Genomic DNA, 12506 nt, shown 5'->3' on the forward strand with positions numbered 1-12506 from the left:
AGGGCTTCGAAGTAAAGGGAAAATGTGGAATCAGAAATGTAACAAAAGCACCTTCCTTACCTTACCCTACACGACCCTAACATTACACTGGCATTCGTTTTAGGCTCGTAATCCGATGTTTCCAAAATAATAGCCTAATAGAATTTAAATAGTGAAATATATTAACAATTTCCCAACATAACTTAATAAAGGTGAATGGTCTGGCACTTAGCTTGGACCCAGCTGCTGTGGTAAGGCTGCTGATGAACGTCACTGTTGGGAGTCGCGGTTGTCCTCCCTCACAACACAGGAGCGAAATCCTTTACACACAACATTTTCAAACACGATCACATCCCCAGAGTTGTACACACCAGTCTCTCAAACCTCGGCCATGACGATTCAGCAGCACAGACAGGGCCAAGGACTGAGGCACCACACCGGCCATCACAAACACCAGAACGAAACTACTTAACAAGCAAGACTAGACCCTCACCCACTCTTTTTCCTTGTGGGTTAAACTTTAGAGTAGCTCAGAGACATCTACTAGAAGCCCAATGAAGCTCCAAACCACCAAACCCTATAAGAAAAGCGTCCCAACTCTCAACATACCAAAACATTATAAAATAAAGCAAAATATAAGATGTCACTGATCAGGAATTATAAAATGAGACCAAAGAGATACAGAGATTCTTGATACGTGTTTGATTTGTATTATAATTAAGAGTAGGTGATGTTCTTGTTGTCACTAACATACTAAAACTCATCCCATGTATTTAAAAAACTGTTGTAGGTTATTTCAGTTATGATACTGGAGCTTAGGAGTGATATTCTTGCTTCACCACTGTGGTAGTCACCGCCTTGATGATGATGATGATGATAATAATAATAATAATAATAATACAGCATCAATTTCCTTGTGTCTGGAAATATTACAAGTATTTGTTTTCTTCACCGATATAAAGCATTAATATAAGGACTTTATGTGGACCAAAATCATTCAGAAGAAGTACTCCGTATATAACCAAACTATAATCTGGTTCCATTCTATCAGGATGTGATTAATAATAAAAGGTAATCAAAATAAGTAATATATTATATTGTAAAAATAGACATTCATGAATACAGTATCATTATATCCAGGAACAATATTTTATAATTATATTAGTGAGGATCATATCTGGCAGCTGTGAGTACCTGTACGTACAACTTGTTACAGCTGTATTGAGTACATACATTAGTGTTCTTCCACACGTTGTATTAGAAAAAATAAGTTAAGATATTTGTATGTATACTAAAGCAAATGTGTGTGTGTGTGTGTGTGTGCGCATATTAATGTTTAGTCGACCTCCTCAACGGTGGGTCCTGAGCCAGACGAGGCACCGCCACCCTGGCCGCCGCCCTGTCCGTGCACTTTGCTCGCCAGGGGGCGCCATGCTTGCTCCAGCTCCTTCATCTGGTGCTCATACTCCTCCTTCTCGGCCAGCTGGTTGGCGTCGAGCCAGTTAAGAGTTTGTTGTGCTTTCTCCTCGATGGATCGCTTCTCGTCAGCGGTGAGTTTGTCGGCAACTGAAGGTTCCGAGACGGATGACTTGACGCTGAAGCAGAGAGCCTCGAGACGATTCTTGACTTCTACTCTTTCTCGTTGTTTGTTGTCATCGTCCTGGTATTTCTCGGCCTCATTTAACATTCTTTCTATCTCCTCCTTACTGAGGCGGCCTTTGTCGTTGGTAATGGTGATTTTGTTCTCCTTGCCTGTCGACTTGTCTGCCGCAGACACGTTGAGGATGCCGTTAGCGTCGATGTCGAAGGTGACCTCGATCTGCGGCACTCCTCGAGGTGCGGGAGGGATGCCACACAACTCAAACTTGCCCAGAAGGTTGTTATCTTTGGTCATGGTGCGCTCGCCCTCGTACACCTGGATGAGCACACCTGGCTGGTTATCAGAATAGGTGGTGAACACTTGTTGTTGTTTGGTGGGGATGGTGGTGTTGCGTTTGATGAGAGCCGTCATCACCCCGCCCGCTGTCTCTATACCGAGTGAGAGAGGCGCCACATCCAGAAGGAGGACATCCTTCACACCCTCAGACTGGTCACCGTGCAGGATGGCGGCCTGCACAGCAGCACCGTAGGCCACCGCCTCGTCTGGGTTGATCGACTTGTTGAGTTCCTTGCCATTGAATAAATCCTGCAGCAACTTCTGGATCTTGGGGATGCGAGTCGACCCACCGACCAGCACCAGTTCATGGATGGAGGCTTTGTCCATCTTAGCGTCTCTGAGTGCCTTCTCCACTGGATCCAGTGTGCCTCGGAACAGGTCTGAACAAAGTTCTTCAAACCTGGCGCGGGTGATGGATGTGTAGAAGTCGATACCTTCGAAGAGTGAGTCGATCTCCACACTGGCCTGGGTGGAGGACGAGAGAGTTCGCTTGGCTCTCTCGCAGGCAGTTCTCAGGCGACGAACAGCTCGCTTGTTAGCACTCATGTCCTTCTTGAATTTTCGTTGGAATTCTTGTTTAAAATGGTTCACCATTCTGTTGTCGAAGTCTTCGCCACCCAAGTGGGTGTCTCCGGCAGTAGACTTCACCTCGAACACACCTTCGTCAATACTGAGGATGGACACATCGAAGGTTCCGCCGCCAAGGTCGAAGATCAACACATTACGTTCGCCTCTGCCGCCCACTTTTTTGTCAAGTCCGTAAGCGATGGCAGCAGCAGTTGGTTCGTTGATGATCCTGAGTACGTTGACGCCGGCGATGGCCCCAGCATCCTTGGTGGCTTGGCGTTGGGAGTCGTTGAAGTAGGCGGGCACGGTGATGACGGCGTCCCTCACACTGTGACCCAGGAAGGCCTCTGCAGTCTCCTTCATCTTGGTCAACACCATAGAGGAGATCTCCTCGGGGTTAAACGTCTTATTCTCGCCCTTATACTCCACCTTCACTTTGGGTTTTCCAGCTTCGTTCACCACAGTGAAGGGCCAGTGTTTCATGTCACTCTGCACGGCTGGGTCCTCGAACTTGCGTCCGATGAGTCGCTTGGCGTCAAACACAGTGTTGTTGGGATTCATGGCCACCTGCAACGTCAACACCCACTGGTTAGTGTCAAGTGTATCACTCTCTTAAGTGATGTCGTCAAGTTATAAACAACAAATAGCCACTAGTAGGTAGGTATAAGTGTGATGGTAAAAAGTATAAAAGTGTGTTAAGTGACCTGGTTCTTGGCGGCGTCGCCGATGAGTCTCTCTGTGTCGGTGAAGGCGACATAGGAGGGCGTGGTCCTGTTGCCCTGGTCGTTGGCGATGATCTCTACCTTGCCGTGCTGGAACACTCCCACACAGGAGTAGGTCGTGCCCAGGTCGATGCCGATAGCTGGAGCTGCCATGCTGCCGGGAGATTCACTCTTAGTGAAGGACAATGATGTAAGTTTTATCACCGAGTTGTTGCTGCTAAAGTCAACACCTTCCTGATGCACTGATAAGACTTAAGACATTTTAGTTCATTACTGTTGTGTCATCGTGGAGTAACGCTATACACACCACCTTCCTGAATAGTATAAAGCTTAAAAAACATGTGATATAATACTGAGTAAAGTAGAGTGTTTCTCAAACTCCTGGGATGACAACTTTGTGATATATGAATTAGGAAACAGTCCCCGTGTAGACAATGATAGATAGTTACCTTAGTGTTGTGTATTTGCAGTTATAAAGGGAGGCAGATGGTAGTAAGTGTTCCGTCCAACAATAGCTGTTCACTCTTCACTCTCCACCCTAGTTGTGGCGGCAGGTGGCGCGGCTCGCTCAATATATTGGCACAGTTTCTCCTGAACTTGCTAGAACCTTCGTCAGATGCCAGTGGTGAGCGCGCCGCAAGAAGGTGACGTCACGTACGGCTGAGGCGACTATTGGTCGGTGAGTGTCAGTAGGCGGGCAATGGTTGAGGCGGTGGTACTCTGGTAACTTCCAGTGGTCCTGGGTGTTCCGTAAATACCTTTCATAAATCGGGTGGTGTATTCCTGAGACTTAAATAAACATAAATAACTAAATTACCAAATTGTCAATAGTTTCAGAGTAGCAGCACAGGACAGGTTTGGTAATAATGTGATGAAACCTACAGTCACCCGACATAAATCCCCGTGATTTCTACCTGTGGGATCAAATAAAAAGCAAGATGTATGTTCCAGAGTTCCCAAACCGTGAGGAATTGTGGCGTCGTGTACAGGACAGTGTGCAACACCCCTGGGGTCTTTGAACAGAGGTGTCTAAGATGTATGGTGCCACGCCCACAATGAGATGTATGGTGCCACGCCCACTATGAGATGTATGGTGCCATGCCCACAATGAGATATATGGTGCCACGCCCACTATGAGATGTATGGTGCCACGCCCACAATGAGATATATGGTGCCATGCCCACAATGAGATATATGGTGCCACGCCCACTATGAGATGTATGGTGCCACGCCCACTATGAGATGTATGGTGCCATGCCCACAATGAGATATATGGTGCCATGTGCCACTATGAGATGTATGCTATGCCATTATGAGATGTATGGTGCCACGCCCACTATAGGATGTATGGTGCCACGCCCACTATGGGATGTATGGTGCCACGCCCACTATGAGATGTGTGGTGCCACGCCCACTATGAGATGTATGGTGCCACGCCCACAATGAGATATATGGTGCCACGCCCACTATGAGATGTATGGTGCCACGCCCACTATGAGATGTATGGTGCCACGCCCACTATAGGATGTATGGTGCCACGCCCACTATGGGATGTATGGTGCCACGCCATTAGAGATGTGCGGTGCCACGCCCACTATGAGATGTATGGTGCCACGCCCACTATGAGATGTATGGTGCCACGCCCACTATGGGATGTATGGTGCCACGCCCACTATGGGATGTATGGTGCCACGCCCACTATGGGATGTATGGTGCCACGCCCACTATGGGGATGTATGGTGCCACGCCCACTATGATGTATGGTGCCACGCCCATAGATGTATGGTGCCACACCCACTATGGAATGCGGTGCCACGCCCACTATGAGATGTATGGTGCCACGCCCACTATGGGATGTATGGTGCCACGCCCACTATGGGATGTATGGTGCCACGCCCACGCGAGATGGTGCCACGCCCACTATGGGATGTATGGTGCCACGCCCACTAGTGGGATGTATGGTGCCACGCCCACTATGGGATGTGCATGGTGCCACGCCCACACGCCCACTATGGGATGTGGTACCACGCCCACTATGGGATGTAGCGGTGCCACGCCCACTATGAGATGTATGGTGCCACGCCCACTATGGGATGTATGGTGCCACGCCCACTATGAGATGTATGGTGCCACGCCCACTATGAGATGTATGGTGCCACGCCCACTATGGGATGTATGGTGCCACGCCCACTATGAGATGTATGGTGCCACGCCCACTATGAGATGTATGTAGCAGGTGGGTGTAGTTATGGTGTAAGACAACTCATCAAATATTTGTAAATTAACGTCAAGATCCTGTAAAAATTATTCAACATTTACAAATTCAACTGGTGTGATTCATATGTAACTCACCATTAAATATAGCGGCTCCCTCTATCCGTGTAGTCGCTTACAGTTAAAAACAAGATAGAATTTGGCAAGATTATACATGTTAAAAAAAATACCACGCACACGACCGCGAAAACCATTCATTTTTCCACCACAGTGAGTCAACCAGGTGAATCAAGCCAATCCTAACCTAGCAAAACTATTACATGATCTATATCTTAGGTTACGATTGGATAGGGTCAGGTCGTTTGTTTAAAAAAAAACGAAAATTAGTCTATTATTAATGTTTGTGTTATTTTCTAACATTGGTTATAAAGCCGGAAATCGTGGCAGTGTTTAGGGTTGAGGCGGATGAAAATCTTGGGTGTAAACATACGGTGATGAAGAGAGGTGGGAGGGAGGGACGGGGTGACAAAGGGGGAGGACTAAAGGAAGGAAGGAAGGAGGGAGGAAGAGAGAGAGAGAGGAAGTAGGGAGGAAGAGAGAGAGGATGAGGAAGAGGGAGAGGGGGAGGGGAGAGGAGGAGGGGAACGAGAGGGGGAGGGGAGAGAGAGAATCAGCTGACAGGATAGGAGTAACGCCCACCCACACACACACACACACTCACACGCTGCGACTAACTTAACCTCACGTGGATATTTGCCAAAGTAGAGTGTTCCCGTGTTTTAGTGGGAGGATGGTGGTGGTAGTGGACAGGTGTGAGTGAGGTGGTGGTGGTGGTGGAACGGGGCGGGGATAGTCGGGGCGGGGGTGGTAGTGGTGATGGTGGTGGTAGGGGGCGGGGGTGGTGGTGGAAGGGGGCGTGGTGGGCGGCAAGTGTGAGGTAGTGGTGGGCGGTGTTAGGTAGGAGGAAGATGAAAGGTGATGACAAGGACGAAAATGCGCAAAGAGGACAATTGTACACACACACAGACACACACACACATACACAATACTTGATCAAACATTAACACACAAAACTTGATCAAACACACATTGCAAACTTCTGGATCAAACTCGGCCACAATGATCAAGGTTTATGAGACAATAATCTTATGGAGGATTGTAGTGGTGTGGATAAGAGAGGGTTACATTGTTGTTGCCCGTTGTTGTTGGTGGTGGTGGTGGTGATGTTGTTGTTGTTGTTGATGTTATTGTTGGTGGTGGTGGTGGTGATGTTGTTGTTGTTGTTGATGTTATTGTTAATGTTCAGTATTGTTGTTGTTATTGCTGCCCATCGTTGTTGTTGTTGTTGTTGTTGTTCAGTGTTGTTGTTATTGCTGCCCATCGTTGTTGTTGTTGTTGTTGTTGTTCAGTGTTGTTGTTATTGCTGCCCATCGTTGTTGTTGTTGTTGTTGTTCAGTAAGGATGTTGTGCAGGTAATTCTGATCCCCGGGTAAAGTTCACCAGTGTTATAAGTACGTGTAGATTACGAGGCGGTGGTTCATGACTGTTAGTTCCTCACACACACACAGACACAGACACACACACACACACACACACACACACACTGAAGGACGAGACAAGTTCTCGACCCCTGGAGTGTGAGAGGGGCAGAGGTACACTATTATTAACTCCTGGTTCCTGTATATTACTTCTCTACCTACTTGGCGGTCGTTCACCAATCCTCTTCTCATCTCTCACTGACGTCATCATGAGCTGGCACCCAGGTTCACGGTGCCTGGCGAAAGTTCTGGCACCTTCTGCAGGCATAGACTGTATATATATACAGAGAAGCCGGAGTCAAGTGCCATCATTCCTTAAGTGAAGTGCGAACAGTGCGGAAGGTGGACTATAGCCTCCTGCCAGCCTCTCACAATATATACGAAGAGTTCAACAACCATAAGGTGAGGATAAAACCTATATTGCTGCACTATGCCTTTGTTATTAAGTACTGTAAACTGCAGTAAATAAATTAATAGCAGGTGTTCTACCTCAGTGTATACAAACAAATTCAAGACAGTGGTTATCATTAGTGACCTTCAGTTCGTGAAACATTAAAACAGTCGACAGGTCATACGAATCAACAGGTATTTATTAAGCTAACATTGGAGGTACAGAGATGTAAATTGGTTAAGTTGTTGTCTTCTTGGCAAGTTAATGTGTTCCACTTTACCTGACCAACATGACTGTTATTGTGCTGGACAACAGTAAGGTAATAAACTAAAGTTATCCATGGAGTAGATTACCCAGAGAATCTTGTATTGTATCTAATCACAATCCTTGTAGTAGTGTGTTAATGTTAGGTCACCAGACGGGAGGTAGTGTACCAGCATGATGCTGCTCAAGCACACCAGAGTAGACAACACCACCTGGGATATACTGTAAAGTCGTCTAGAGAAATTACATTTTTTCAGGTGGCTGAGAATTTATTTGTCGTACACGCAAAGATAACTTAACTTTGGTATTAACAGTTATTTTTTTAAATTTTTGAACAACGTTCCACAGAACATTGATCTTCTCAGCAAACATAAATTATTTATTATAATATTAGTGTTGTCCCTCACTAAGAGTGAATCTCCCGGCAGCATGGCAGCTCCAGCTATCGGCATCGACCTGGGCACGACCTACTCCTGTGTGGGAGTGTTCCAGCACGGCAAGGTAGAGATCATCGCCAACGACCAGGGCAACAGGACCACGCCCTCCTATGTCGCCTTCACCGACACAGAGAGACTCATCGGCGACGCCGCCAAGAACCAGGTCACTTAACACACTTTTATACTTTTTACCATCACACTTATACCTACCTACTAGTGGCTATTTGTTGTTTATAACTTGACGACATCACTTAATAGAGTGATACACTTGACACTAACCAGTGGGTGTTGACGTTGCAGGTGGCCATGAATCCCAACAACACTGTGTTTGACGCCAAGCGACTCATCGGACGCAAGTTCGAGGACCCAGCCGTGCAGAGTGACATGAAACACTGGCCCTTCACTGTGGTGAACGAAGCTGGAAAACCCAAAGTGAAGGTGGAGTATAAGGGCGAGAATAAGACGTTTAACCCCGAGGAGATCTCCTCTATGGTGTTGACCAAGATGAAGGAGACTGCAGAGGCCTTCCTGGGTCACAGTGTGAGGGACGCCGTCATCACCGTGCCCGCCTACTTCAACGACTCCCAACGCCAAGCCACCAAGGATGCTGGGGCCATCGCCGGCGTCAACGTACTCAGGATCATCAACGAACCAACTGCTGCTGCCATCGCTTACGGACTTGACAAAAAAGTGGGCGGCAGAGGCGAACGTAATGTGTTGATCTTCGACCTTGGCGGCGGAACCTTCGATGTGTCCATCCTCAGTATTGACGAAGGTGTGTTCGAGGTGAAGTCTACTGCCGGAGACACCCACTTGGGTGGCGAAGACTTCGACAACAGAATGGTGAACCATTTTAAACAAGAATTCCAACGAAAATACAAGAAGGACATGAGTGCTAACAAGCGAGCTGTTCGTCGCCTGAGAACTGCCTGCGAGAGAGCCAAGCGAACTCTCTCGTCCTCCACCCAGGCCAGTGTGGAGATCGACTCACTCTTCGAAGGTATCGACTTCTACACATCCATCACCCGCGCCAGGTTTGAAGAACTTTGTTCAGACCTGTTCCGAGGCACACTGGATCCAGTGGAGAAGGCACTCAGAGACGCTAAGATGGACAAAGCCTCCATCCATGAACTGGTGCTGGTCGGTGGGTCGACTCGCATCCCCAAGATCCAGAAGTTGCTGCAGGATTTATTCAATGGCAAGGAACTCAACAAGTCGATCAACCCAGACGAGGCGGTGGCCTACGGTGCTGCTGTGCAGGCCGCCATCCTGCACGGTGACCAGTCTGAGGGTGTGAAGGATGTCCTCCTTCTGGATGTGGCGCCTCTCTCACTCGGTATAGAGACAGCGGGCGGGGTGATGACGGCTCTCATCAAACGCAACACCACCATCCCCACCAAACAACAACAAGTGTTCACCACCTATTCTGATAACCAGCCAGGTGTGCTCATCCAGGTGTACGAGGGCGAGCGCACCATGACCAAAGATAACAACCTTCTGGGCAAGTTTGAGTTGAGTGGCATCCCTCCCGCACCTCGAGGAGTGCCGCAGATCGAGGTCACCTTCGACATCGACGCTAACGGCATCCTCAACGTGTCTGCGGCAGACAAGTCGACAGGCAAGGAGAACAAAATCACCATTACCAACGACAAAGGCCGCCTCAGTAAGGAGGAGATAGAAAGAATGTTAAATGAGGCCGAGAAATACCAGGACGATGACAACAAACAACGAGAAAGAGTAGAAGTCAAGAATCGTCTCGAGGCTCTCTGCTTCAGCGTCAAGTCATCCGTCTCGGAACCTTCAGTTGCCGACAAACTCACCGCTGACGAGAAGCGATCCATCGAGGAGAAAGCACAACAAACTCTTAACTGGCTCGACGCCAACCAGCTGGCCGAGAAGGAGGAGTATGAGCACCAGATGAAGGAGCTGGAGCAAGCATGGCGCCCCCTGGCGAGCAAAGTGCACGGACAGGGCGGCGGCCAGGGTGGCGGTGCCTCGTCTGGCTCAGGACCCACCGTTGAGGAGGTCGACTAAACATTAATATGCGCACACACACACACACACACACATTTGCTTTAGTATACATACAAATATCTTAACTTATTTTTTCTAATACAACGTGTGGAAGAACACTAATGTATGTACTCAATACAGCTGTAACAAGTTGTACGTACAGGTACTCACAGCTGCCAGATATGATCCTCACTAATATAATTATAAAATATTGTTCCTGGATATAATGATACTGTATTCATGAATGTCTATTTTTACAATATAATATATTACTTATTTTGATTACCTTTTAATATTAATCACATCCTGATAGAATGGAACCAGATTATAGTTTGGTTATATACGGAGTACTTCTTCTGAATGATTTTGGTCCACATAAAGTCCTTATATTAATGCTTTATATCGGTGAAGAAAACAAATACTTGTAATATTTCCAGACACAAGGAAATTGATGCTGTATTATTATTATTATTTTCATCATCATCATCATCATCAAGGCGGTGACTACCACAGTGGTGAAGCAAGAATATCACTCCTACTGTAAGCTCCAGTATCATAACTGAAATAACCTACAACAGTTTTTTTTAAATACATGGGATGAGTTTTAGTATGTAAGTGACAAGAACATGTGACACATAAGAACAACACCTTCATAAAGTGGTACCAAAAATACTTATGAATCAACACTCGAAAAAAATCATTTATGGAATACTGATAATTGTTTATAAGACAATAATAGACAGAGACTTAAGAATATAACACCCAAAACTGTACAACCAACGACCCAAAACAACAAATTATCATAATTAATGTATATTTGGGGGATACAATGGGGCCACCAGCGAGTGAGTCAACCTGTGTAATATATTCTGGGTATAATGCTCTCTCTCTCTCTCTCTCTCTCTCTCTCTCTCTCTCTCTCTCTCTCTCTCTCATCACCTAGTCAACAAGTGCACTAAGAGTTACCTGGTCAATAAGTATGAGTAAGCTTGTCAATAAGTATGAGTTACTTAATCAATAAGTATGAGTTACCTGGTCAATAAGTATAAGTTACTTGATCAATAAGTATGAGTTACCTGGTTAATAAGTATGAGTTACCTGGCCAATAAGTATGAGTTACCTGGTCAATAAGTATGAGTTATCTTGTCAATAAGTATGAGTTACCTTGTCAATAAGTATGAGTTACCTGACAAAAGTATGAGTTCCCTGGTCAATAAGTGTGAGTTACCTGACAAAAGTATGAGTTACATGGTCAATAAATATGAGTTACCTGACAAAAGTATGAGTTCCCTGGTCAATAAGTGTGAGTTACCTGACAAAAGTATGAGTTCCCTCGTCAATAAGTGTGAGTTACCTGGTCAATAAGTACGAGTTATACTGGTCAATGAGTTCCCTGGTCAATAAGTATGAGTAACCTGGTCAATAAGTATGAGTAACCTGGTCAATAAGTATGAGTTACCTGGCCAATAAGGATGAGTTACCTGGTCAATAAGTATGAATTCCCTGGTCAATAAGTATGAGTTACCTGGCCAATAAGGATGAGTTACCTGGTCAATAAGTATGAATTCCCTGGTCAATAAGTATGAGTTACCTGGCCAATAAGGATGAGTTACCTGGTCAATAAGTATGAATTCCCTGATCAATAAGTATGAGTTACCTGGTCAATAAGTATGAGTTACCTGGCCAATAAGGATGAGTTACCTGGTCAATAAGTATGAATTCCCTGGTCAATAAGTATGAGTTACCTGGCCAATAAGGATGAGTTACCTGGTCAATAAGTATGAATTCCCTGATCAATAAGTATGAGTTACCTGGTCAATAAGTATGAGTTACCTGGCCAATAATTATGAGTTCCCTGATCAATAAGTATGAGTTCCCTGCAGCCATATATAAGTATGAGGGCCAGGGATAGAGAGGAAAAGTCCAATATGAGTTACAAGGCATAGCAACCATTGCTAAGACAAATCTTGAGTTACCTGTTCAATTAGTTTGAGTTCCCTGATCAAAATGAGTTACCGAGAAAAGTGTGAGTTACCTGGTCAATTAGCAAGAGTTCCCTGATCGAAATGAGTTACCGAGACCAAGTATGAGTTACCTGTAGCCAAATATGAGTAAGAGGGCCAGGGTGAGGGTACAGGTCAGCTATATATACACCCGGAGTGGGTGGCGGGCGGGAGGCTCTGGCAGACAGGAATGTGGCTTTATATATGGTAACCCTCACTCATGGTGCCAGAGGGGCTTAAGCCACCACCAACCAAACATGGCAACAGTGTGGAGGCTGGGAGCACCACACCAGCCTGTCCTCACGATAGATGGATAGATAATTCGATAGATACTGTATATAGAAAGATAGACAAAGAGATAGATGGATAGATAGATAATTCAGCATTAACCTTAACCCCAACATTAACTTTAACCGCAAAAGCAACATTAACCCCAGCTGTA

The 12506-nt window shown here is 46.0% G+C and overlaps 2 protein-coding genes across 2 annotated transcripts; one reads left to right on the forward strand and one right to left on the reverse strand.

The window, feature by feature from the left end:
* Positions 1-1054: 1054 nt before the first annotated feature.
* On the reverse strand, positions 1055-3760 carry LOC121870243 (heat shock 70 kDa protein cognate 4-like). The gene is made up of 3 exons (XM_042372028.1): positions 3654-3760; positions 3187-3358; positions 1055-3049 (listed from the first exon to the last, which is right to left on the reverse strand). Exons 2-3 carry the CDS (start codon positions 3355-3357, stop codon positions 1316-1318), a joined length of 1905 nt encoding a protein of 634 aa, XP_042227962.1. The 5' UTR covers position 3358; positions 3654-3760; the 3' UTR covers positions 1055-1315.
* Positions 3761-7250: 3490 nt separating this feature from the next.
* On the forward strand, positions 7251-10343 carry LOC121870242 (heat shock 70 kDa protein cognate 4-like). Its single transcript, XM_042372027.1, has 3 exons — positions 7251-7358; positions 8040-8211; positions 8349-10343. The coding sequence occupies exons 2-3, from the start codon at positions 8041-8043 to the stop codon at positions 10080-10082; spliced, it is 1905 nt and encodes a 634-aa protein (XP_042227961.1). The 5' UTR covers positions 7251-7358; position 8040; the 3' UTR covers positions 10083-10343.
* The last annotated feature ends 2163 nt before the right edge of the window (positions 10344-12506 follow it).

The sequence above is a fragment of the Homarus americanus genome, unplaced genomic scaffold (genome assembly GCF_018991925.1).
Source record: "Homarus americanus isolate GMGI-L3 unplaced genomic scaffold, GMGI_Hamer_2.0 scaffold52687, whole genome shotgun sequence".
Classification (NCBI taxonomy): Eukaryota; Metazoa; Arthropoda; class Malacostraca; order Decapoda; family Nephropidae; genus Homarus; species Homarus americanus.

What these genes read in the sequence shown, in the direction of transcription:
- LOC121870242 (XM_042372027.1), top strand. Translation starts at nt 8,041, where the DNA reads ATGGCAGCTCCAGCTATCGGCATCGACCTGGGCACGACCTACTCCTGT. An exon ending in GCGACGCCGCCAAGAACCAG is followed by an intron (nt 8,212 to 8,348) that starts GTCACTTAACAC and finishes TTGACGTTGCAG; the next exon opens with GTGGCCATGAATCCCAACAA.
- LOC121870243 (XM_042372028.1), bottom strand. Translation starts at nt 3,357, where the DNA reads ATGGCAGCTCCAGCTATCGGCATCGACCTGGGCACGACCTACTCCTGT. An exon ending in GCGACGCCGCCAAGAACCAG is followed by an intron (nt 3,050 to 3,186) that starts GTCACTTAACAC and finishes TTGACGTTGCAG; the next exon opens with GTGGCCATGAATCCCAACAA.